Genomic DNA, 25,620 nt, shown 5'->3' with positions numbered 1-25,620 from the left:
GTAGTTCTACTTTACATTCTGCTAATTAGTTCCTTAGAAGCAGATTAGCTATTACCAATGCAAAGTGGAGTTGGAGGTACTCTTGATTTTTCATGCAAAATATTGATTTTATCTCTGAATTGTCATCGTTTAAAAACAAACACAACGTTTAACAGTCTTTATCATAATATCAGCACTTGTGCCTTGACTCTTTGTTTTCCTTGAAACCAATTTTTAATTAAAAAATCATGGCGGCATTCTGCTCTACAAGCTAGCACTGATCATTGGATGCTTTTAACAACTTGTCGATGTGGGCTTGTTTAGGGAGTCCATTGAGATCGTGGTCAAATTGCTCCATATTCCCCCGGACATGCATTGGTGAGAATTGTGATTCATAATGACAAAAGTCTTCAGCATTATTGCACTGAGAGCAACTATCTGTGTCAAAGGTTTGGCTTGAATATGATTCAGTTCTGTTACTATCGCTACACGAGTTGACGCATCCGCATTGTGAGCAAGGAAATGAACCAGGAAGTATTGGCCTTATTTCGCAGTATGTTCTTGTGTGAGGGCTGCTCATGTTGCGATTTATGTATGAGCACGTTCGCATTACTTGGGTAGCAAGGGACAGTTTCGTAAATTTCTGGCTAGTTTCTTGACTTAAGGATATGATGTCACTTTTTTCCTATTATTTTTTTAATAATTAAAGGTACTCATATATTTGTTAATTAGGTGTTTCGGCTTGTGTTGCTCTTGAAACTGTTGTGAGGCATGTACACCTCCCATAGTCACTTCACATTATGTAGCCAGTGAAATACCAATAGTCTTCTAGGAAACAGAGCTAACTACCCATACTAGACACGTGGGTTCATGGCAAGTAGAATATCTCAAAAACTGTGTGGATGACAACTATTTTGAATTGCATCAAGCTATTAAGAATACGATGTTTTTCAAAATTACCACACAGGGAAAGGGCTTGAGTTTGCACTGTGAGCTTCTTGTGCTGTCAAAAATGGCATTTGGACGGACGTGAAAAATGCAACTATAAATTTTGGGCTGGTTTACATACACTTTTTATTCTAAGAACTTCCATTGTCTTGTCATGTCAAGTGTTTTGCTTTATTGCACCTCTCCAAATATATGAACCGTTTGACCTCACTCATATATATATATATATATATATATATATATATATATATATATATATATATATATATATATATATATATATATATATATATGAATTCTTATATTAGGTAGGCGTATGCGGCATTACATTATGCATTGAAACTGACCTTTGTACCCTTATCTCTTTTTCAATATAGGCTCAACAGCATGCACTGATATCGACATATACAGTTCATTTGCATATAACTAATTTTTCTCTGTTGTCATTACGATTTAAAGCAATCTGATTGGATAGGCCCTTTTTAATATTTGGGTTAATACCTGCACTACTTTTCTGTACCTAATACTCAATAAGGACCATATTTAGAATATATGATCACTCAACTCAGACTTCTCATGTAAAATGTTATTTATGTACCAAATACTGGGCCTTTTTCAGATACATGAGATATCTATGCTAATGCTACAAAGTAAATACACTTTAATTGAATAAAAAAAAAACATCGTTTACTTACATATCTTGATGCGAAAGACATGATGGTACTGTGAGAAATTCATGTGTTTGTGTGTATTAATGTATTATGTGAAATCTGTATAACGTTACAATATGGAAATTTGACATTTGTTTTGTAAAATAAAATAAAATAAAAAGAGAAGAAAATTATTTTCTGGCCACGGGTGGGTTTGAATCTACAACTTTCGCGTTTGGAGCACAACTCTTTACTCAACAGAGCTATGCTAACATTTGACTTATTAGATAATGTATAGAAGCCTGTATAGATTTCTTAAGTAAGATTTCAACCGTGAACCAAATACTTGACCTTTTTCAGATATATTAGATATATTTGCTAATGCTAGAAATGGAATACACTTTAAATGAATAAATAAACATCGTCTGCTTACATTTCTTGGTGTAAAGACATGACATTACAGTGTGAAATGGCATTTTGCATTGTGATTTGTATACAGTCCTAAACATGGATGAAAATAAGAATAAAATCGTGTTTTGCCTGAACACAACGAAACGGTCTTTGTGGACGATGATTTATATCGTGCTTTGCCTGAACACAACGAAACAGTCTTTGTGGACGATGATTTCTATCGTGCAAGTATTGATTTTGATATTTTAGCTGAACTGATGGCCTCGTCTTCAACTGAGCAGTGGGCGTGGCTTTATAAAACAATGCTTTTCTCTGATTGGCTGTAGATATACAAATGAATCTTCGTCGTTCTGTATCACTGAGCCTTATGAATGAAATTCAAAATATGATTTAATTAAAGAATGTTATTAATCTACGAGTTTATTTAATTATTTATGCTGATGAATTTAACTATAAAGATTGCCTGTTTTTTTGTTTTAATTCAACGAAATATGAAATGAACCGACAGAACACTGTACAATAAACAGCTTCGCGGTTTATACAGATTGCACAGCGTTTTTTCAGTTCATACTTTCTTGAATTTAAAAAATAAACAGTAGATTCTTACATAAATAGACCAGGCTCAAAACGCAGACGTAGCCTTCCATCCTTTTGTCTCAGATAAATCATTCATAGTACACTTAACTTAGACAACATCATAAAAGGCATCGGTACTGTTTCTTGTACAAGAGAGAAAGAGAGAGAGAGAGAGAGAGGGATACTCATCAACATGTCAAGTTGAAATGTATATATATATATATATATATATATATATATATATATATATATATATATATATATATATATATAATTGAGATTTCTTCCATCGTGTAGGAAGCATCTAAGAACTGAGACTTTTAATTAAACAACACAAACGCCGATAAATGTGTGCGTCAATTTTCACATTTACTGTATCATTTTTAAATAAACGGATGACGTCTATATATATTTATAAACAATTACTTCATGGAAATAAAGTCATATTGATATCTGGTATCACATGTATAACTGGATCATATTGTGCATGCACAAATGAACATACTTTTCAAAGAAAGTTACTAGATTCATTGGTTAGATACTTTGTGTCCCTGTGACCATAATACTAAGGCATTATATAAAATTGCATGCAAATGTTAATACAAGAATTGACATGTTATATACATATATATCAATTATAAATATATAACTGTGTATAGGACTGTTTGTCTATATAGTGTGATCTCATTGTATATTTCTAAAAGCATCATTTTTACCACGGTTACAGAGAGACGGAATAGGTTAATCACATCTTCAGTCTATTATAATTTTTGTGTTAATGACACAGTAGACTTTTTTCTATACAAAATTTGCATTGTATGCACATAACACAATGTTATTCCAAACCTACAACATTTTAACGGAGAGCAATAGACAAAACACACTGTTGATATCTTGCTTCAATGCATGTTGCAGTCTTAAATATGACATATAGTTTAGCTGAGAGAATAAATAAACTTTATTACTTCTTTCAAGGTAGCTAAGTAAAGGAGTATAGTAACAATAGGTGAGGAGTCCTTGCGCTAAACGTTGACCTTTAACCTCCTGTTGTGGAGACTCGACGTTAGCGACAAGTTCATGGCCTTGTCAAATTTGTAGGATTAAGACCCCAGTTTTACTTAACGTCTGCAAATTCTCCCTCATGCTGACATTTCTGAATAAATCTGATTGGTTAGTACGAATACTTTAACAGAACATTAGCCAGGCAATGAGGATTAGAAACACTAATAAAATCTTAAATTTTCATGAAAGGAGTATTGTCTTGTCTTGGATGAAATTTTGAAGATTTCCTCAAACTTGACGACTGCCTGAACTCCTTCTTCAACGTTTCCATAATCGTTACTTTTGACCAAGCTACTGATATTGTTTGGAGCATTGTAAGCAAAATAATGTTAAATCTTGTTTTGAGCAGAACAATTCAGACTTTTATCCAACCTGTGGCATGCACACAAGGATCTGGAGATTTCTAATACGATATAATCCTTAATACGTTATGACATTTTTTAACCATGCCATTTAATATTACTTGCTTCAACTGGCGTTTAATGTTCATTATTTATGTACCATGAGGGCGCCCTGCGGATATAATGAACTTCTTAGAGAGTGACAGGTGTAAAGTGAAATTGTTTAAATTTGCAACATGCAAAATGTAGATAATGTTGACATGATATTTACATGTACTCTGGCTGAATTTATTTGGATATTATACATGATTTAAGCGCACAGTAAACCAAAATGACAGCTCCGTTGTGCTAAATTAATGAGCTTATATTAATGAAAAGTATGCTACTTTACAATAAAGAAAACTAATTTTGCCAGACTTAACGTTAAAAATAATCAAACACACAAGTAAGTTTCTTTACAATTTACCTCTGAAGTCCAGTAAGCAATAAATACCAAGCGGATCTAATAGTTTTTCGATACGTGTACATCTGAAGTAAGGCCAAGCTGTGTATTCTATAACCCGAATTACATCTATCAATCATACGCAAAAAATAAAAGGAATTAAAGGTTCTTTGAATAATACCTAAAATATAGAAGGCCTTTTTAATTAGCCAGTATGATCAGCGAGGAAAACTGGGGATATTCGTTCTTGCTTTAAAAATCTAACCCTATGCAAAATACAAAATACACAGATTTGAACTATCTGTGTGTCAATTTTTGATGTTCTATCATGTATATATTAAAATACAGTGTCTCGAACTTTAATAAATCCCAATTTGTTTTGAATTTCGTTCAAAACCAAACATATTTCCAAAGTGTAGTAGAAGGGGTATTCAAAAAATACAAAACCGCATCCGTGTTTTGGTCAACGTTTTGGGTTGGGGATAAACTCGTTTCATATTGCTAATGAAAACGTCTCGACCTGACAACTTCCACGTATCCTTACGCCCGCTCACGCTCCTTCTTTCCGCAGAGTCCGAAATACGTATGATGTTGTGTGTGTGTGTGTGTGTGTGTGTGTGTGTGTGTGTGTGTGTGTTTACTTGCCTTTTAACAATAAAATAAACCGGCAAATGGAGCATTTTATAAATAAATAAACCAGAACTTTCTTCGAGTGCTATTTGCTTTGACGATTACTTTTTGTGCAATTAAGGTAAGAAATAAATTTGACACTTGACTGGTTTATTGAGAAACACTGATATCAGTGATTAACGATACATCACTAAATGAAAGTTTATATCGTGCCAAGAAAATTGGAGACAAGATAAACGCCATGGAGGCTGTCACGGTCTGTCTGAGTAGGATTCCAACCCATCCTTCTAATTAAGCTCGTGGCTTTTCTTCAAAATTCTTTGTATCATTTGCTTAAACGTGCTGTCTACCTATAGTGTAAAACAGATCGAAGTATCATATTTCTTACGGTAATATCACCTGTTTACAGTTTAAGGTTTGTTGTGTTTTATGTATGTTTTGCACAGAAAACATGATTAGTTCCATAATTATCTTTCTACCTCATTATAATAAAGCACAGTCTTGGAAACGAGTACAAAAACTGAAAGGAAAACATAAAATCGTTGTAGCTTCGAACATGGTTTTCTGACGTGAGAGGTCGTCATGCCACCATTACACCAAGAGACTGACAAGTCCGATGAAATTATTTGGTCACGTTATCGGTATCTATTGAAAACAAGTTAAATGACAAAATAATATTGATAATTCTCTCACTCTAGTGAAATAAACTGTAGAGATACAGAGACATTTTCCGATCATTGGCTAAAATGATTGAGCTTGTTTCGCTTGTTCACATCCTGCTGGTCGCAAGTTCAACTCTCTAACCACAAACAAAACCACCGCAGATTCTGGACAGAATGAAACAACCAATGTGCGGGAAGTCCATTGTTTGTAGCTATGGACAATAGTGATATGTCCATGTTTCTCCTTGTGAACTATTTTTATATGGATGGCTGCCTTCATGTCAAACGAAAGTTTACGAAAATGAAGAAAGGAATATGACCAAAACTTTAAATTTATGAGGAAATTATTCCGTACTGGAATGAATTACTATAAATATTTAATATAATAGGCTTTACAAAGGCAACGGCAAGAATAGTGAAAATAATTAAGTACCTATATCTTTTCAAACAATGAATGCGCAATGCATGGATGTATATTTGCAGTAAAGTCAAATACTTGAATTGATATATTTAAACCGCCGGTACTTAATTATTTAAAATGGGAAAGGGGTGCTCCCTGTATACAGATGTTTCGTTGCTTCTTGTAAAATGCTGTTGATAAAATAGCGTGTTGCCTTCCAGTTCACTAGAATATGACCGTACCTAACAATATTCGTGGATTACGGAAGTAAAATAAAACAGATGCTGGTTACAACCTCTGTAGAGCATTACCTTGAAGTCAATTTTGATTTTTTTTTAGACATGCACCCTTAAAGATAGGAGCCGAACATTTCAGTCATTCCTACTGTTCGTAGCAATAAAACCAAAATATATGATAACATATCGATGTGGGTTTGTTAGTATGCACGTGGGATATTCTGTGATGACAAGTAGAACGATTATCATCTAAAGTACTCGTATTTAATGAACGAAGAAACAAGCTCCTGTAACAAGGGTGTAAGAAACTAGCTCTTGTAACAAAGGTGTAAGAAACAAGCTATTGTATCAAAGGTGTAAGAAACAAGCTTTTACAACAAAGGTGTAAGAAACAAGCTATTGTAATAAAGGTGTAAGAAACAAGCTCTTGTAATAAAGGTGTAAAACAATCTCTTGTAATAAAGGTGTAAGAACAAGCTCTTGTAACAAAAGTGTAAGAAACAAGCTCTTCTAACAAAGGTATAAGAAACAAGCTCTTGTAACAAAGGTGTATAAAGGTTTGCCTCGCGCTTTGATTTGACGGAGCGATAGTCAGTATACATCGTTTTGATCTGACCTACTTTGTTCGGATCGTCGTTTTTTTAAAATAACGACAAGTTCCCTAGATGTACAGTTTTATTATCATGGAAATTAAATGATCCCCCCCCCCCATTACTCGAACATTGTTTTCCTTTTTTCTGAGGAATATGGATAAACCTTGTTACAATGTTTGACTTCTTTGAAGATGTGGCAATTATATTCGATCTTGATCTCAAGGGGATTTATTCCCTTGATTGTTGAACATTGTGCAAAATCTTGCTTTAAAAAACAAAAGCCACTACAAGATTCGTTATCAATCTTCTCTCTTTTAATAAATGATAGAGAATAAAAGCAAATGGTTGTTTCATTGTATGTATATTGAACAACAAGAATTCCAATAACTGAACATTGTTGGTAAACTGTTTCTTACATGCTTTGTGTCAAAATAAACTACCCGTCATGTTTTCATGTTGACGTCACAATGACTGACGTGTTGCATCGCACTAGGACCCCATGCATGACACGAGCAAAGTATTTGATCCGCTCTGACCTTGCAATAATGTAAAGCACTATGATCACATGCATGACACGAACAAAGCATTCGTTTCACTCTGACCTAGCAATAGTATAACGCACTTGCGTCCTATTTATGAATGTGATCAGAAGAAGAAAAAACCACTTGAAAGATAGAATGAAATTTCGAAAAGTCTTTGTTTCAATAACTTTATTCTAAATACAGGCAAAAATAACAAGCTTTCAGACCAGCTACATTTTGTGTAATATACATATTTGCAAATTAGCGCTGATGTTAAAAAGAATCTAAAAAAAAACTAAAAAGATTTAAGAGTTCAAACTTCGTACTAAGATAATTTTGTGACTTCGGGCCGTACACCATGGCTTGAAACCTTTTCTGGAGAACAAAACAAAACAAAACTCAAGCTCAAACCCTCAAATTTAAATGAGTCACCGTTGGGGTCGATCTTGAGTTTGGCTAGCAAACAAAAGATGTAGTTATTGGGCCTTATATGACCGAGAGTTAACATGTATTATATATTGTATGTATGTGTTAACATATCATGCTCTATAGTGCATACAGGAATGCTTAGAGGATAAATCTAAAACAACAGTAGTGAATACTATCATTAAAAGCCGAAGCTAAAATCTGTATACAAACATTCCGGTCTCGTCTGGATTTATAGCTATCGAGCCATTATCTATTGTTTGCTCAGACTGCGCATTCAGTTTACATGGTGTTGGTGAGGACGCATTCGTCGCAGTAGAAGGTTTGAGTGAAACTGGCTGGAATGGTAGTGGAGAATTTGGTTGTATTGTAGGGTTAGTCTTTGTATTAACTGAAGACATCTTCAATGATTCTTTCGTTTTGAAAATAGCATTGTCATGTTTATGAATAAGGTCTTTAGTATTTGGCTCAAATGCCACACAGCAGCACCAGAGGTACATCAAAAGCGACAGAAACGTCAAGCCAGCCCCTACGCCAGATATTACCATCGCCCAGGGAAATCCTATCTCTTCTCCTGTGAAGGCGTCTACGTCTTTCAGATATTTCTCAGCACGAGCAGCCAGAAACATTACCCTAACAATGGCGGCCACAACCACGCTTCCTGTTGAAGGTTAGAAATTGCGAAATAAATTAGGTGCTTTCTTTCAGTTCCATTAGCTGCAAAGTAACATTGTTTGAAAATGGTAACGAACACTTATGTCATTTCAGTTACAGCCGTGAAAGAAAAAAAAAACAAATTTGGTAACGAAATTGTAAAAGGTAATACGACGTAAAAGTATTTTAGGAGAAGAACATGCTCATGTAAGTTAACCTAGATCATACAAGGCAGTTAAAGGTGACAGGTAAGTAGTAAAGTGGGGTACGCCGATTGCCACTCAGGTATCTGTACTTCCCACAGTTGCACTCTTAATGCTTTTGGGCATGTTCTGAAGGTAATTTTCTACAGATATGACAATGAAAATAAATCGTTTTCGTCCAAACAGACACAATTTTATTAATATTACCAATTCCAGTGTTCAGTAAACTCGAATCATTTACCTAGCTGATTTACCATAATTCAAGACCCCAACGTGGTTTATGAGAAAGTGGTGGTATTTTCAGTAATTAGAACCATCGTTCAGCACACTTTATCGGTTGTGACGAAAGAAGAGCATTCTAACTGTCTTCCCTGACATATTTTTCTTTTTCCAAAGCTGCGGTGTCATGTTCCCACATTTTTCTTCCTTCATGCTGCGGTGTCATGTTCCCACGTTTTTCTTTTTAAAAAGGTGCGGTGTCATGATCCTAAGTACGTTCTTAGAGACTTGGTGTATTCGTGTAAGTTGAATTCTACCACACACCTTACACATTTGCTTTGAAATTTACTAGACACCTTACACGTGTGTTTTGAATTCTACCAGACACATTACACGTGGTGGTTTTTTGTAATTCTATCAGACACCTTACACTTACATGATTCTAAATAATGCTGTATGGCGGAACCTTCAAAAGTCTGTCATACATTTATTAATTTGACTTCAAAACCGTTACGTCAACCAGTGCATATATGCAAAAGCATTGCTTCAAAATAAGATTTTTGGAATCTCTGCAGCTGTGAAGGTCGATCTTGTTTCACAAGATCGTTATTTTTAATATCCCTCATTTAGTATCCTGAATTAGTTGAATATGAAATGATATCATCAGATTTTAATGAATAATACAAGTTAACATCATAGATATTGATAAAGCAGGGATCAATGAAAATTGTACTAATTGATTACAGGTGGAAAATGCTTGGCTGATAATTAACATATCGGGAAGGTCGTCAACAAAATAGTTCAGATGACGAATGAAGACAATAGACCAACCACCGATCCAGTGATTGCGTGCATGCATGAATTTAGCTTTGTTTAAAAAAACGAGAGGCAGACCTCATCTTGTTACGTATTGAATTTGTCCAAATAAACAAAACAAAAAAAATAGATAATACAGCACTATATGCTAACCGTAAGTAAAATATTTCAGAAGGATCACTTACGTAATCGTGAAAGTCAGCGCCACTTATGCATCGACTGTTTCTATAATTTTTGTAAGTTAGTTTTGCTTGTTATTTTTCTGATAATCTATTAATGATACTAGTGAGTGGTAGGCAACTGTAATAAAATAGATCAAGTTTTATTGAGGAGATTGATATCTTGGTAAACCCCTAAGTAGTAAATATTCGAGCAGATGCTTGTCACATCATCGAACTTGTAAATAACTTACTTTGCAAAAAAACGAGCATTGAATTACTGACATACCTGCGATCAGTGCAAGAGCTACAGCTGTTTTAACGAAAATGAGCATTGAATTACTGACATACCTGCGATCAGTGCAAGAGCTACAGCTGTTTTAACGAAAATGAACATTGAATTACTGACATACCTGCGATCAGTGCAAGAGCTACAGCTGTTTTAACGAAAATGAACATTGAATTACTGACATACCTGCGATCAGTGCAAGAGCAACAGCTGTTTTAACGAAAATGAGCATTGAATTACTGACATACCTGCGATCAGTGCAAGAGCTACAGCTGTTTTAACGAAAATGAACATTGAATTACTGACATACCTGCGATCAGTGCAAGAGCTACAGCTGTTTTAACGAAAATGAGCATTGAATTACTGACATACCTGCGATCAGTGCAAGAGCTACAGCTGTTTTAACGAAAATGAACATTGAATTACTGACATACCTGCGATCAGTGCAAGAGCTACAGCTGTTTTAACGAAAATGAGCATTGAATTACTGACATACCTGCGATCAGTGCAAGAGCTACAGCTGTTTTAACGAAAATGAGCATTGAATTACTGACATACCTGCGATCAGTGCAAGAGCTACAGCTGTTTTAACGAAAATGAACGGTCCATCTACCCCTTGTATCTTGGCAACCGAAGTAAATATTATGGAAAAGAGCGTGCAAAACAAGCCCAGTGTCGTCTCAATTACAAATTCCCACCATCCCCTGAAACCTGAAATAAAAAGTTATTATTATTATTATTGTTTCTAGTAGTAATAGTAGTAGTAGTAGTAGTAGACAGTATTAGCAGCAGTAGTCCAGGACCCGAAATTAACTTTTTGTCCTGTACAAGTAACATTTGATGGTTGTAATAAGTTCAGTTTATAGGCATAACAAAATTGCGACTAGCAAAATGCTACTTTGCTAGCGTCAATTTCTAGCCCTGTATTGTTATTTTCATTTTCATCGTCGTCTCGTTATCATCATCATCATCAACAACAACTCTGAGATTTAGTCGGATTATATTTATTTGTAGCATAGAAATTAGAGCTTTCATATTACCTCTAAAGATAAGGTCTTAAATACATGGGTCTATGGATCGGAATAATAAGACAAATACTTCAAATACTTTGTAAATTCTTCATCGGAATATATGATGATTTCGGAGTTTATATCATATACGCCGTAAATCTTTATATATTGCAAATATTTATATTATTTCCCTACTTCAGCACGCCCCTTCTCTGAATCCCCATCCCAATCCAACCACACATCCTACTTTGGCCTTCCAGATGCAACAGTTCACCTGGTTGGTAGCATCTGATTTTGTGTCTTTACCATTTTTTATTATTATTATTTTTTTTTGTCATCACCGTAATGCTCTATTATTCAAAATCTGTACATTTGTTAATTTTATAACCATAAATATGCAACAAATAGGTGCGAAAGGATGAATAATGTATCCAGATGCTTAGTATGTTTTACAACACATACATTCTGTTACATCGGTTACTGCTATCTCTAAATCGTGATCCCAGCACAGCGGAAGTTGACACAAATATGCCCCACTCATTGCATAATTCTCTTGTACAAGCAAATGCTACACATTTGTCATACATTAGGCTTGTCAACATATATTTGCGTTACTGTCAAGCATTAATACGAGGTTGAATCTGCGGGATAGCGGGATATTTATTTTCCTCCCACTCTGAGTATGGCAGGGACATGACATGTAGCCTTAGGCGTGTCAGTCCAACCTGTACTCGCTTAAAGTTGATGTTCCCTTATTGTTTATGCGTTATAATTCATCCCTAATTCATCCATTGAGTACAGCAGAAGCTATAATTAATTGAAATTGCTAGGTGTATCTAGATTACGTTGTTAAGTATAAGCATTTAGAAAGCTATGTCAAAACTTTATCTTAAGACTTTTTCGAATTTCCCTCTTTCTCATGAAATATGACATCTGGAAGATCTCTTCTTTTATGCAAATATACAAGGGTCATGAACTCTACGATAAACGAACAATATAGCAATTGAAGGATTGTTGAAAGAATCTGAGAAAAATTATTTTCCAAAATTATCCTGAAAGAAAATAAACTTAATTGTTAGTTTAATTGTTATTATTGGTAATATTTGTTTATGTACATAGTGAAAAACAGCCGCTTTCACTCCGAAGTAGACCGGAAGTGTAGTGGTGGAGAGTCTGTGACAGTGCACAAGATAGGTACTTATATGCTGCATTGGAGAAAGGTGTGGAGTGTCTTCTTTACGGTGGTTTAAGTTATGAGTGACTAAACACGCAGATAGTGCCGAAAAATTAGAACGGAGTCATCGAAGGGTCAGATTATGACCTGCGAGAGTTAGTTACCATGAGTTACGTGGGGCGAGTGTTATCATTAGTTTCCCTGAATCAAGTACACGTGTCAAATGCCCTGAAACCTATTTTACGATACTGACATCAGGTGAACTTAAGTACGTGAGTATGTCCTCGTGCTCCAGTGAGTTTTCCAGAGTGACAAATGTATGTATTATAATTCTTCTAATTGATATTCGTCCCACAACTATTTGATGAATTATCCTGAAGCTTAGCAGATGTTACTAGAATCAGGTGATCATCTTGCATATATGCACGTATTCTGCAAGCTAGAGTTATTTACCGTTTTGACATACCGAAAACGTGCAACCAGGATCCGTGTTAGAACACGAGACTTTGTAAGTCAGGTGATGCGGCTAGGTTCACAATGATGTAATATGTTGTGTCATCGAATTGTGTCTGAAAACGACGTTGCTTTATGTCATTGAGAATATTCATTTTTCTTTATATTCATTTATAGCATTTATTTACCGTTTGTGGTTTTTCTTGTTTTCGTTATATACGAATGCATTTTGACTAGACTTAGATATACCAAGAGCATATTTACAAAATGACAAATCAACTTTTCGATATATATATATATATATATATATATATATATATATATATATATATATATATACATATGTACGCGTCCCTAACTCTTGTGTTGACCCTTGTGACCCAGAATTTTTCGCACCGCTGAGTTGTCAGTTTTAAGAACATATGGCCATCACATGACCACTATTACAACCTGCATGGAGTTCATAAACCAATCGAGCTTGGTCATGGGCGTAAGATTTTATTTTCTGTTTAACGTGTGATAAATGTGACCCTCACCCTAACAGTACCAGTCTCCAGCTGTCAGCTACAAGCAGTTGGTACTATATATATATATATATATATATATATATATATATATATATATATATATATATATATATATATATATATATTCCATTTGTAGAACAATACATCATGTTTACACACGAAACATACATACTATTGGATGAAACAGTAGCAATGTATATTATGCAGCAGGTGTCAGAAATCATGGAATAATATTAATTAACCCACCAGATATAGCAGGTTAATGTCTGAAGACAATTGTTAAGCATATGTTTTACCTTTTCGCATTTTAATTAGATTATCCTAGCTCTACATGGACAGTGCTAGTGGGGGAGAGTTTAAAACTGAGACTGAATCATTTAATGCACATGCATACTTTACCAGAGTTCACTGATTTCGGTCATCGGATAGTTTATGCTGGTTGAACGTTTATTTACATTCTCAACAATTTAAACCATATAATAACGTTTACTGCTTTCAGCAGCCATGTTTCAACCAGTTCATGGTCAGTCGTCAGTGGGGTTCTTTAAAAAAAAAGAAAAATATTAACAGTCCGCTTCATTTACCGATCGTGCCTTCTGAAACCTTTTTAAAGCCTACCAAGTAGATCTTTTGCTATAATATCGGAGCTGATCGAAACGAAAAGTGTTTGTTTTAATACGGCAGCTATTTGATTTAGTTAAAATGGGTTAATACATACCAAAAGCTAACTAAGTAGTTGCAATCATAAACAAATTAACGGTGTCTGACTTGCAAAAATGTTAACACAAAACTGTAATGCTTGTGCCGCCGCTAATTTTACTACTATTTGAGACTAATCTTGCTTACGCGGATGAGATAAAAACAGTTGTTCAATATATACATGTATAGGTCGTTTTTATTTTGGATAAATTTGGTCAAATAGACGAAAAAAAAAGATAAAACCAGTTTTATGCTGCAGATCACCAGCAGCTCCCTTAAGCACATTTATCCATTCCAGTTGGCTGTATAGATCACCGGGTTCTGGTAGCTCCGCTGAGCACATTTATACATTTCGGTTGGATGTACGCGCCCTAACCATCAACAAAGTAGCTAGCCCGAGTTTCCTCTGACTCTTGCCACCCCATTTTTTATATTTAAACATTTATGTTGGGGTGTAGGGCCAGAGTCCATTCCCTATCGAAAAGTTGGAATTCGCCGTCACCATTTGGTGTCGGCATGGGGTAGCTGCTTACTAGCCTACCCAGCAAACTTGAACGGTAGCTATAAATATAGTTCTGGCCTTCATGTTTTACGTATTTCCTGCTTAAATCTTTCAGTTCCAAGGGTTATAAAGATACTGAATGAATTTACCAAATATTCATTGGAAATGGTCAATTCATAGAAAGGTCTTTGTTGACAATGAATTACATTTGACACAGTTTGTTGCGTTGACGGTCAGAGCGATTATATTGAAGGTCAGTGTTTTTAGATCGACAGTCAGTGTTACTACATTGAAGGTCAGAGTTATTACATTGACGGTAATATATTACACTAATATTAAGGGGGCAGCGAGCTTAAAACATGATATTTTACGGTCCGATTGACAAAAGAAAGGAGCATGCTCAGAAAAAAAATCCGGTAGAGACTAATTTCACATGTACAGCAGTCGAAAAAATTAATTGCCAATTACACTTAATTGGCTGCATATAACCATTTACAAAGGATCTTACATATCTTAAAAAAGTCCCTGGACTTTGTTCAAATATAAGTCATGGATCCGTATATTAAAACTACGTCACTACTAGTGATATATCTATAAAGATTTGTCGATGATTAAACGACACCATTGCGTCAATAGCTAGTAACGAATGCAAACTTGAACCATTATGTATTAAGAAATATCCCCTTAATTTATAGATATGCACGGCACGGCCTGTAAAGAACAAACAAGTAAAGAAAATGAATCATTTTTCCATGTCAAGCTATAATTAGAAACATTTTCCGGAATACTTTTACGCATGATACCGATGACATTTCGTGAATATAAACGAGCACAAAATATTATATCATTTGAATTTTACTTGCTTTGTTTACACACGTGCTTGAAACCGCAAATTTGCAATTGAATTATCATATTTAATTAGAATATGACAAGTTGACATCTTATTTATCTTAAACAGTGGACCTTAGCATAAGGTATATTTATCTGTTCATGTGTTTGTCTTAAACAGTGGACCTTGCCATTAGGTATATATTAGGTATATATTTATCTGTCCATATGTTTGTCTTACTGCTCTATATTTCTCTGGGGGCTCCGAGTGGCCGATTGGCCGAGTAGTCTCAAGCGCTCTCCGTCACGGATCACTGCCATCTCACCTCTGTCTGCGTGGGTTCGAGTCTCGGATTCGGCCAATGTGGGTATGTGAGAAAGCATCCCAGTAGCTTCTCGTGGGTCGGTGGTTCTTTCCGGGGTTTTCCCGGGTTCTTCCTCCACCATTAATACTGGCCGCCATGTATAGCCTATCTTGTTCTGAAAAATGGCGTTAAACCCTATAACAACAACAACAACTAGATTTCTCTGTATGACTTTCCCGTACATATAAAGGATTTATTACAAGCTTATCTCTAAGAATAGTGTGTGTGTGTGTGTGTGTGTGTGTGTGACTCGGATACATACAAAGCATGTATATACATGCTATGCCCCGAGGATAAGGAAAGCACGATTTTAATGCGCAACTTCATTAGCGTACAGCGTAGACATGCGTCGAGGCCCTCAGGCTGATATGTATTTGAACACCAGGACTCAAAAGAAAACATACACGTGGCTGTATTTGGATACTTTTTGTTTCAGTGCAAAGCAAATTTGAATTTCAAAAATTCGATAGACTTTTCAACTAATATAATAGATGTAATAGGGGCTCTTGTCTGAAAGTCAGAGCATGACTGTGATGTTCAAGTTATTTGAGGGCTGGATTTTGTTTTTGTTTTTCAAATCTAGGTAACCCCCAACCCCAAATGAAAAGATTAGTTCCTTCCTTTCAGCCGGGTCCTAGCTGTGGTTCAAGATTTTAGGGATAAAGAAAAAACAAGGATAAATTAAAATATCTAATTACAATTACAGTCACGCTTAAAAGATGACAAATGTAAACAAATGACAAAATACAATGACAATAAAATGAATCATATAAAAACAGGATATATTCTACATGATTTAACCACGAGAAATGGATATGTGGATACAAAGTTTAGTGTTTGGTAGGTAACACAAACCGTGACAGCAAAACGACCAGAATGTTTCCACGTCATCTACAGCAGGCCATCCGCAATGACGAGCAATTACTCGGGTTACACAATGTGACATTAATATATGTATATGCATATTAGCCTCAGCGTAACAAAATATGCATTTATCTTTACTTGGTATAGTGTCTGTGTTTTTTATTTTTTATTTTTTTATTTTTTTCATTCCTTATTGGTCTTTTTTTGTTTATTCATCAATCTTCTACAAATGTGTTGTCTTCTTATCTCGCAATTAATACTGCTTTGGCTACGTCCATATCGTGTGTATTAGGTGTCACTATATTCCACGTTAGATACTGTTTACATTAAACCTTGTAGTGTAATGTCATATGATATGAGATTCAGTGTCACGTTTGCTAAGCCCCATCTATAGAGTCGTGTATAAGCTATAATCTATCTGTCTTGGGAATATTACCGCGGCCTTGTGTTCGATCTCTAAACATTGCAGCGGGGTTAGTGGTGAACTCGTACGCAAGGTTACCATAACCAGCCAGAGACCGGAAACGTGAGTTGGCGAAGGCAACCTGGTCGCACCACTTAACAAAGGCTTGTCCTTATCACACCTATATGTTAAAGGTTAGTTCAAGGATCAAAAGGAAAATCCACGGAAGAAAGGGGACTTGTTCTTATCCGTTTCCACGTTGACACACAGCGAGAGGAACATTGTCCACTAAGTTTGATTGGATCGGTCCACAGCGATATCCAATCAAAATTGAGATAGAGGGCATGATTACTATTCAGACCCGAATGATACCTTCCGAACTCGTAAGATTAATTTATTATTTGCCTGAAAGAATTGCAGATCAATAGGGTTTGCTCCGAGAACAGAAGCCACTCGACCTCTGGCGGCAGAACTTAGAGGTAGATTCTAAGGAAAGACAAAGCTTCGAAAAAGAAGCTTTTTTAGGGGACAGAAAACTTCCGGTTCCATTGGGTCCCAAGTCTTCAAGAGTTGGAAACGAGTTGGAAACGGAATTGAGACTGTAGCAGAGACAGTCGAAATCGACAGAAGAATAGTCGTGGGGGAGAAAGTGGAGGAGGAGGAGAAGGAGTCAAGAAAATGTAGAGAAGGAGGAGAAGAAATTTGGAGACAGGTCGGGGAGGAAGAGGAGAAGGAATTGGGAGAAATAAGAGAGAGAAAGGATAAAACAGATGAGTAGAAATACAAGGACAGGTGGAAATCAATCTCACACTGCTAATCAAGTGATGCAGTAGGCTTATTAAAGGGTTGAGCGTAAGGAGTTTAGTTGGAAATTTGAGTCATTTGATTATTGAAATGTTATTAAATTGTTATTCATTGAATTTCAACCTTTCTTGTATATTTAGCAATCTAACCGTCGGCATTGCTGACTGGGGGCTTGGAGCTTTACATATATCTTTCGCGAAATTTAACTTCCAACAAAATAGAGCCTGGGTGGGACTTCTGTAATAGTTAAAATAAAATATTGGGAGCATCCCACCCCAACCATACACTTCGTCACAGTCAGCTAGAAAATATTCTGATTTGGAATTTATGCGATTTGGTTCTTCGTGGTTTTCTTCTTTGATACAAAATGTTATTGCAAGAAAGAAAAAATTAATATTATATAAAAGTAATACAGATATATCACTTTCATCAGCACAATAAAAGTTTGTCAAACTCACCTAAATTTCTTGTCCATATTGTAATAGCAAAACTAAGATCATGGTTTGTTTCCATTTTATTTAAGATTAGGGCACTAATTTTTGCGGCAAGTTACTTAACATGAAAAACTGCTTAAAATGTTTTAATCAGAAGTACTAAAATAAAATAAATAATACCCTCAGAATATTTCCTCTTTAGTAAAACATGCATTTCGCCTGAGCGTTGATGGATAGTTCCTAAACTGAATCACCCCTGACTAGAAAGAAACGATTGCTCAGTCTTGCTTAGCTCCTAGCACACAAATAGTTGTGTCACCAGGGCAAATTATTTATGTCTTCACCAGCTATGCAAACTGCGATGTGAGCGCTTTATAAAACAAATGCTGTAATCATGACCAACTCCTACATATTTTCAAAGCAGTCTCTCTAAAGAAATAAAGTCAAGAAATTCGTTTTATTTGTATTTATTTTTATTTTTTATTTTTTGTTTCCGACCTGACACTGCCTGGGTATCCACGTCTGGACTATTGCTTAGTCTGTCTTGACAAGAAAAGTTTTGACCTTATTCTTAAGAAAGGAATATGAATTGTCTATTCAGTTTGACACAAAAAACTATGAGAATGAATAGAGTGTGGCTCCTGGTCTGGTCAGTTGAGAGGATACTAAATCTTTGACTCTACAATTCTCAATTCGCCACAGTTTACATATTTTCTGACAATTACAAATCGACGTACAAAAGAGTTTATAGCAGTCCTTTTGATTCCAAAGTGTGTTTCCATATGAAAAGCTAGTATATTAATGCAGATTTGTGTTTCCGGAAAAGACGTATGGACCTCAATACTTGTCATGTATTGTAACAAAATGTGTAGCTGGAAGTAAACAACACTTGAAAAGGGTAACCAATCTTCACATGTTTGCTTGTGTTACCACAGATAAAGAAAAAGCAAATCCATTAAAAACATTCAACTGTTATCGTCTCTTCGAGATAACACTGCACAACCTGGGCTCATTTACTGCACAACCTCAGCCAATTAGCTCATTATCGCACAACCTCAGCCAATCAGCTCATTATCGCACAACCTCAGCCAATCAGCTCATTATCGCACAACCTCAGCCAATCAGTTCATTATTGCACTCTGGAGTTGTCATTATGAAGCGTATACCGTTTGACCTTGGGGTCATAATCGCGCTGAGTAGCCTTTTCAATCAGTTTTTATTTTTAATGTTGGTAATTAAAAAATATGATGAGTTGACAATACTATTTCTGGAGTTGCTGGGTAAAAAGTTGTAAAATTTTTATATTCTGTTGACATTATGTGAATCATTTGGAAAATAAGAGCAATAAAGTGGCTGACTTTAACTTGTAGTGGCACTGAGTGTTGGAGAAAAGCGAATGCGCCAACTGCGAAGTACTTTAATATTTCCAAATATGATTTTGTAAGTAAAACTACGTGATGTTTCGATTAAGACTCACCATTGCCGTCTTTAAAATATCTTCTTTCGAGCATAATATAGGCTGACTCATTTTTATAAAGGAGTTACCCTCCCATGCTCGGTATTTTGAGAATAATTTATAGTAGAAACATATGTACTCTTGATTCAATTTTGACCAAATAATAATCATAATAATAATAATAATAATGAATAATAAACCACACACTGCAAGGGTCCATTTTATATCAATGTATAATTTTATATGAATTAATTTAAAACTGTTTCATTACAACAAGTTTAAACTGATACAAATTCTCATTATGCAATATACTGTGTAGAATAAAATATCTACTATGGAGAGATACTCCCATGACAGAAATGTAGGTAAATTGTGCAGTACACAACTTGGGAATACGACGGTACATCTCGGACTGCCGAGAGATGTTCTCGTTGAAACCGCATACTATTATTTGAAATGAAAAACATCAGCTCTGCTTATTCGTGTTGCCAGACAGGTATATGTCCATGTTCTTCACAGTCGGAAGGAACGATTCAATAGCAGTTAGGGCCAAAAATATTTATTATGTTAAGGTGAATAAAGCTTCATTTAAAAAAATTGTATATTATTTTCAGATTGTTCACACACATATTATATTATGTATGTATGTATGTATGTATGTATGTATGTATGCATGTATTTACATACATGCATGTATGTATGTGAGGGAGAATGCATGTTTATTATATAAATATTTAATCTTTATAATCAGAGGAGACCTAAGCAGACACACACACACACACACACACACACACACACACACACACACACACACACACATATAAGGGCGATGAAATTAAAAGTACCGAAGAAAAGCGAAGTCCGTTAATTAAAAATGGACACAGAGCATTTCTAAACATATCTGATGTTCTTGTGGACACACAAAGTCAGAATATAAGTGGCCCTTTTTGCACTGAACATAACGGATTGTCTCGGTAAGAACTATCAACAGGAATATGCCTAAAAGGTAGCATTAATCTTCTAATATCCCTAAGCATATTGCAAATACCGTATGTACTCGTTTATAAGTTGTGTCCAACTGCAAACTGCACAGACACATAATGCTCCGGCAGATCTGGGTAGTTTGTTAGGAGTAATCAGTATCAACATATATATCTTTGTCAGCAGGCGCATCGTGCTATGGCAGTGTGTGTGTGTGCCTGTGTGTGTCTGTATGCGTGTGTGTGCCTTGGATGTTTAACGTAGCTTTAAAACAAATTCAGTCATATCGCTATGATGTCTGCAGTGTGGCGCTTAATAGTGATGTCTAGCACTGGGGCATCATGCCGAAGACATGTAGCATCATGTCCCACCCAGTTACATTATCCTGACACCAGACCGACCAGTCCTAACACTAACCTCTTAATGCTGAGCGTCAAGCGAGGCGGCTGTTAGTACCATTTTTGTACGTCTTTGGTATGACTAGGCCGGGGATCGAACCCACGACCTCCCGCATCCGAGGCGGACGCTCTAACCACTAGGCCACCGGAGCGGTCGTGCTATGGCAGATTAGGATCTTTGTTGTTTGCAATTTGACACGACTTATAAGCGAGTACATACATTAAATTTTAAAAAAAATACTACCAAGACACGAAACGTGAAAGAGCATCAGGAAGATCGAATTTGCAGCAACAATAGCAACAGTCACGGCAACAATGGCAAGATGATAATAATAAGAAGGAAAAGAAGAAGAAGATGACGATGATGATGATGATAAAGATTATCTTATTAATGGTGTTTAACGGCACATCAACATATGAGAGACCACAGCAGCCGACCAGGTCTGTTGTGAACAGGATTCTAACATGCAACCCGCTGATTGTAAGATTTTCAAAATCGCCCAATTAGCCATCGCTGGAGTAATATGATAACTATTGCTGCCAGATGTCTTAAAGTTTTAACAGCATTGGCAAGGGCAAGGCAACATCCCACGGTATCAGCCAATCAATAATTATGAAACTGCTCAAGGATTTCACGAGCTTGTTTGGACCAATCAGATTCACAAAAAAGTGATATGTTTAATAATAAACCGTAAACGCTGTATGTAAAAGTGTTTCAGGTATGTGATAATTTGTACTTAGATGCACTTATGTCGGGTGTCGACCTCTACCTGACTTCAAGTTGTCAGCAACCTCATATTTTCCTTCTTTCTTTCTCCATTTTTTTATACAGGAAAAATAGCGCGGTCGCCAAAGCACTCACTTCGCAGCTCAGCAATCCTGGCCCTGTTTCACCAAATATCTCAAAATATTTTACTTTATCATGATAATGTTTCAGATAATAATTGGATTTTCGCAAGTAAAAGAGAAAAGATAAACAATGACATCATTGTTTTAAAATTTGGAACCTTTGAAATCTGAATATTTTTGAAAATTTATTTGAGAAATCGATTAAACTTGAGGAAATACTCAAATAGTCGGTATAAAAAAAATATAACAAGGCACTTTTCAGGGTCTGTCAAATTATTATGACGATTTTAATCCCTAATTCCTCAAGAATCTTCACTGAAACTGCCATAAATAAGCTTTCTGCAGTTGTACTTTTTCTTTGTCTATCAACTATTTTAACTGTGCTTTTAATTCTTTCTCGATTGTATAGTTTAATGAATTTTAAGCCCCTTTAACAATCACGTGACATTATACTACTTACCCGCATTGTCCATGTGCTCCGGTAACAACTCCTTCCACGTATCTTGTCTGTATCCATGGAGTCCATCTATACCCTCCCGTAGTGACACCCATGTCGTCGTACCACATATATCTTGCACACAGTATTTGATAAACCAAATTCCATATTGGAAAGTGTCCTGTCCATGTGATCGTACCAGCCACGCAGGCGCTATGTAACCAATAAGTTGCATAAAAAAAGACACGACTTCCAAGGCTATTATATACTTCAGAATCTTTCGGCGACGTTTTCCTTTGTACGTAGCGTGCGTTGGAGTCTCCATTTTGCAACAGAATTATCTTAAAACTTTCTGTCGCTCTCAGTTTGACACTTTTTTTCCCTCGGTACTGGAATCCTTAAATCCTGTTTCAATTTTGCAGAATACTGCGGACTGGAAGACGTACTCCTTGTGATTGTATGGTCTGGAGTATATGCGTTGTATATAAGAGCAAGGAGTTATGGCTCGGAGATCACACTAGTCAAGCTGTCAGGAAAGTGCGCGAGGCTGTGATGCTATGTCATGTCACAGCGCCTCTAATAAAGCATGAATGGGTGGTGGTCGTTTAAAGGAGTGATTCCATCACGATTCGGACCTAGAGACAAGTCTTCAGTTGATAAAGCCGTATCGCACGTATTTAGATTTGTGTTGTATTACTGTTCGTTTTGTTCATCTTCTTTTGTAAATAAGATTCATATCAAGCAAGACAAACAAAATATTTGTCATTATGTACTGCTCTTATTCATAATTTCCAATTTAAAAAAAATGCAAATTCATGTATAATTTAAAGAGTATGTATGTATGTATGTATGTATGTATGTATGTGTGTGTGTGTGTGTGTGTGTGTGTGTGTGTGTGTGTGTGTGTGTGTGTGTGTGTGTGGTTGTGTGTGTGTAACTTTATTTCATCTTCAAAAGAGATTTCATTCAGTTAATTTTTCATTATTACATAAAAGATATAGGAACATTGCTTGACATTAATGGATTTACAGCACACTAAACATGTAATATTATATATACATGTTATATTATATATACATGTAATATTATATATACATGTTATATTATATATACATATGCACATATACACACATACATTTCCAGAAATGTTGTACATGTGCATCAATATGGTCTTCATGAATAAGAAGAATTTATATACACTTACGCATGCGCATGTCCGGCTTTGCGTGAGCGCACACACACACACACACACACACACACACACACAAGCAGACACAGAGCGTCCAGGGCCGTTTACTCAAGAATAAGGAGACTTTTCTATCAGTGGTTGTGCCCGCAATCGAACGTTTTGTTTATAATTTGATTTGAAAAATGGAGCAGCTATAGCAGACCGTCTCGCCCGATTTTGACCATCCACAAGCACCGATGCAACATGCATATGCATTTTAAGTTATAAGATAAAAGAGGACAGGTATGTAACATCAAGATCCAGCAAATGAACAGCATAGATGCGAAAGATAGGCCCTATGAAGCCCCATCCCCTCCAATTACATTTTCTAGATATGGTCATTCTTATTGCTTCTCTCTCTCTCTCTCTCTCTCTCTCTCTCTCTCTCTCTCTTGCGCACACACACGAATTGTTGACCAAAGATATGTGCTTCCATGGAGGCTATGACTTAAGATTTAGTGATTTGTTGGAAGCTGAAATGCACTTGACCTTTACGCCACTTGGATACCTTAAAACCATTACAGGCAAATTATTTTATATTATGAGCTTGCTGTCTTGTGGGGTTCTTTTGAGTAAAATCAGTTTTGTCCTAGAAGTTACGTCATACCTATTCAAAACTATTTTATCTATATCTTTGCATTACATATATAGTACATTCAAAACACTGCAATATATCGTTTTCTTCAATAAATACTTCATTAAGTTTTTTCCGTTTCATTGTCAGAGACCGAAATCTATATTCTTCAGCAGAGAATTTTGTGAAGGTGTGTACTGAAATAATTTATCACAATGGAAAGCTGTACTGTATTATTATTTTTTTATCATCATTACATTATATTTTTAACTCTATTAGTAAAATAATACCTTAAGCTGCTTTTTTTTGTGGCTGTGGGTCAATTCCCTTCATGCGCCTCTTCTATACTTTACTTACCCCAGTTCAATAATCAGAATGTTCCAAAACACGATCAGAAAAAAGGAAGAAAAATTATTATAAACCACAGGCGATATATTAATGTCAGTTTAAAAAAATTTAAAAACAGTGGGGGAGAAATGCATCTTGTAATATTTTGTACTTGAATTCGCACGACCCGTATGGCGATGGACATAATGGATGAGAACACTGTTTGCCTTAGTTGTCTTTTCATTTAGGCGGAATACGTTTGAAATTTACAGACGTGTTAGATAGTTTTAAAACTGTCTTATTTAAAACAATAAAACATTTATAAACTGCGCTAGTTGTTTATTATGTCTTTTGAAGACGCAGAAATATGGCGACATTTGCGGTTTTGTCGAACATAGAAACAAACTTAAATGTATTTTTCGTTGTTTCACTATGCCATATGTATATATGTTACAGTGTATATATATGTCATTTTGCTATATGTAAAATTAATTTTATGCATTCATTGTAGCAACAACGCAAGTAAAGATGCAGATAATACTTAATACATGTAGTGAGGCAAGTGACCAATGAACGCTGACACAGTTAAATGTTATCCATTTTCACATGGTCCACATGCAAAAACTAAAATGATATTCTAGTGAAAGGTTATTCACATATACCTTTATATTCTGTAAAAGTGTGAGTTCGGTTCCTGCATGTTGACCACCATATTTTGTTTAAAAATAGCTCAAATTTTGGGACAAAATGGCTATTTTATAGCCAAGTGTGACGTCACAAACATGTGTCTATGACATCATATCAAATAAGTTTTAAAATCAATTGCAGTTTTGAGTTTTTAAAATCTTGATACATTTCTTGCAATGATATTATCTGATTAACACTGTTTCTGAAATCTTATACATTTTTGGGCCAAAGAGTGCCTTTTAAAAACATTTCCTTTATAGTCATTGTGTGTGTGCGCGTATATATATATATATATATATATATATATATATATATATATATATATATATATATATATATATATATATATATTCAAAATAGGCTCATATGTTTAAATTTTTCAGTCTATATCAGTTTTGTACAAAG

General features: G+C 35.4%; 1 protein-coding gene across 3 annotated transcripts; it reads right to left on the bottom strand.

Moving 5' to 3' along the window:
* Positions 1 to 2,910: 2,910 nt before the first annotated feature.
* On the bottom strand, positions 2,911 to 23,011 carry LOC149806060 (uncharacterized). 3 transcript variants are annotated; one of them, XM_089950932.1, is made up of 4 exons: positions 22,424 to 23,011; positions 10,775 to 10,927; positions 8,423 to 8,538; positions 2,911 to 5,389 (listed from the first exon to the last, which is right to left on the bottom strand). In XM_089950932.1, exons 1-4 carry the CDS (start codon positions 22,722 to 22,724, stop codon positions 5,327 to 5,329), a joined length of 633 nt encoding a protein of 210 aa, XP_089807058.1. In that variant the 5' UTR covers positions 22,725 to 23,011; the 3' UTR covers positions 2,911 to 5,326. The 3 variants fall into 3 exon arrangements, with proteins under 3 accessions (XP_089807058.1, XP_089807057.1, XP_089807059.1); XM_089950931.1 differs by lacking the exon at positions 2,911 to 5,389 and having other exon boundaries at positions 7,624 to 8,538; positions 22,424 to 22,997; XM_089950933.1 differs by lacking the exons at positions 2,911 to 5,389; positions 10,775 to 10,927; positions 22,424 to 23,011 and adding an exon at positions 10,279 to 10,339 and having other exon boundaries at positions 7,624 to 8,538.
* Positions 23,012 to 25,620: the final 2,609 nt, after the last annotated feature.

Source organism: Sinohyriopsis cumingii, chromosome 2 (genome assembly GCF_028554795.1).
Source record: "Sinohyriopsis cumingii isolate HCF-2022 chromosome 2, ASM2855479v2, whole genome shotgun sequence".
Taxonomy (NCBI): Eukaryota; Metazoa; Mollusca; class Bivalvia; order Unionida; family Unionidae; genus Sinohyriopsis; species Sinohyriopsis cumingii.
Note: the sequence above shows the minus strand (reverse complement) of the source record. Positions and strands in the feature narration are given on the sequence as shown.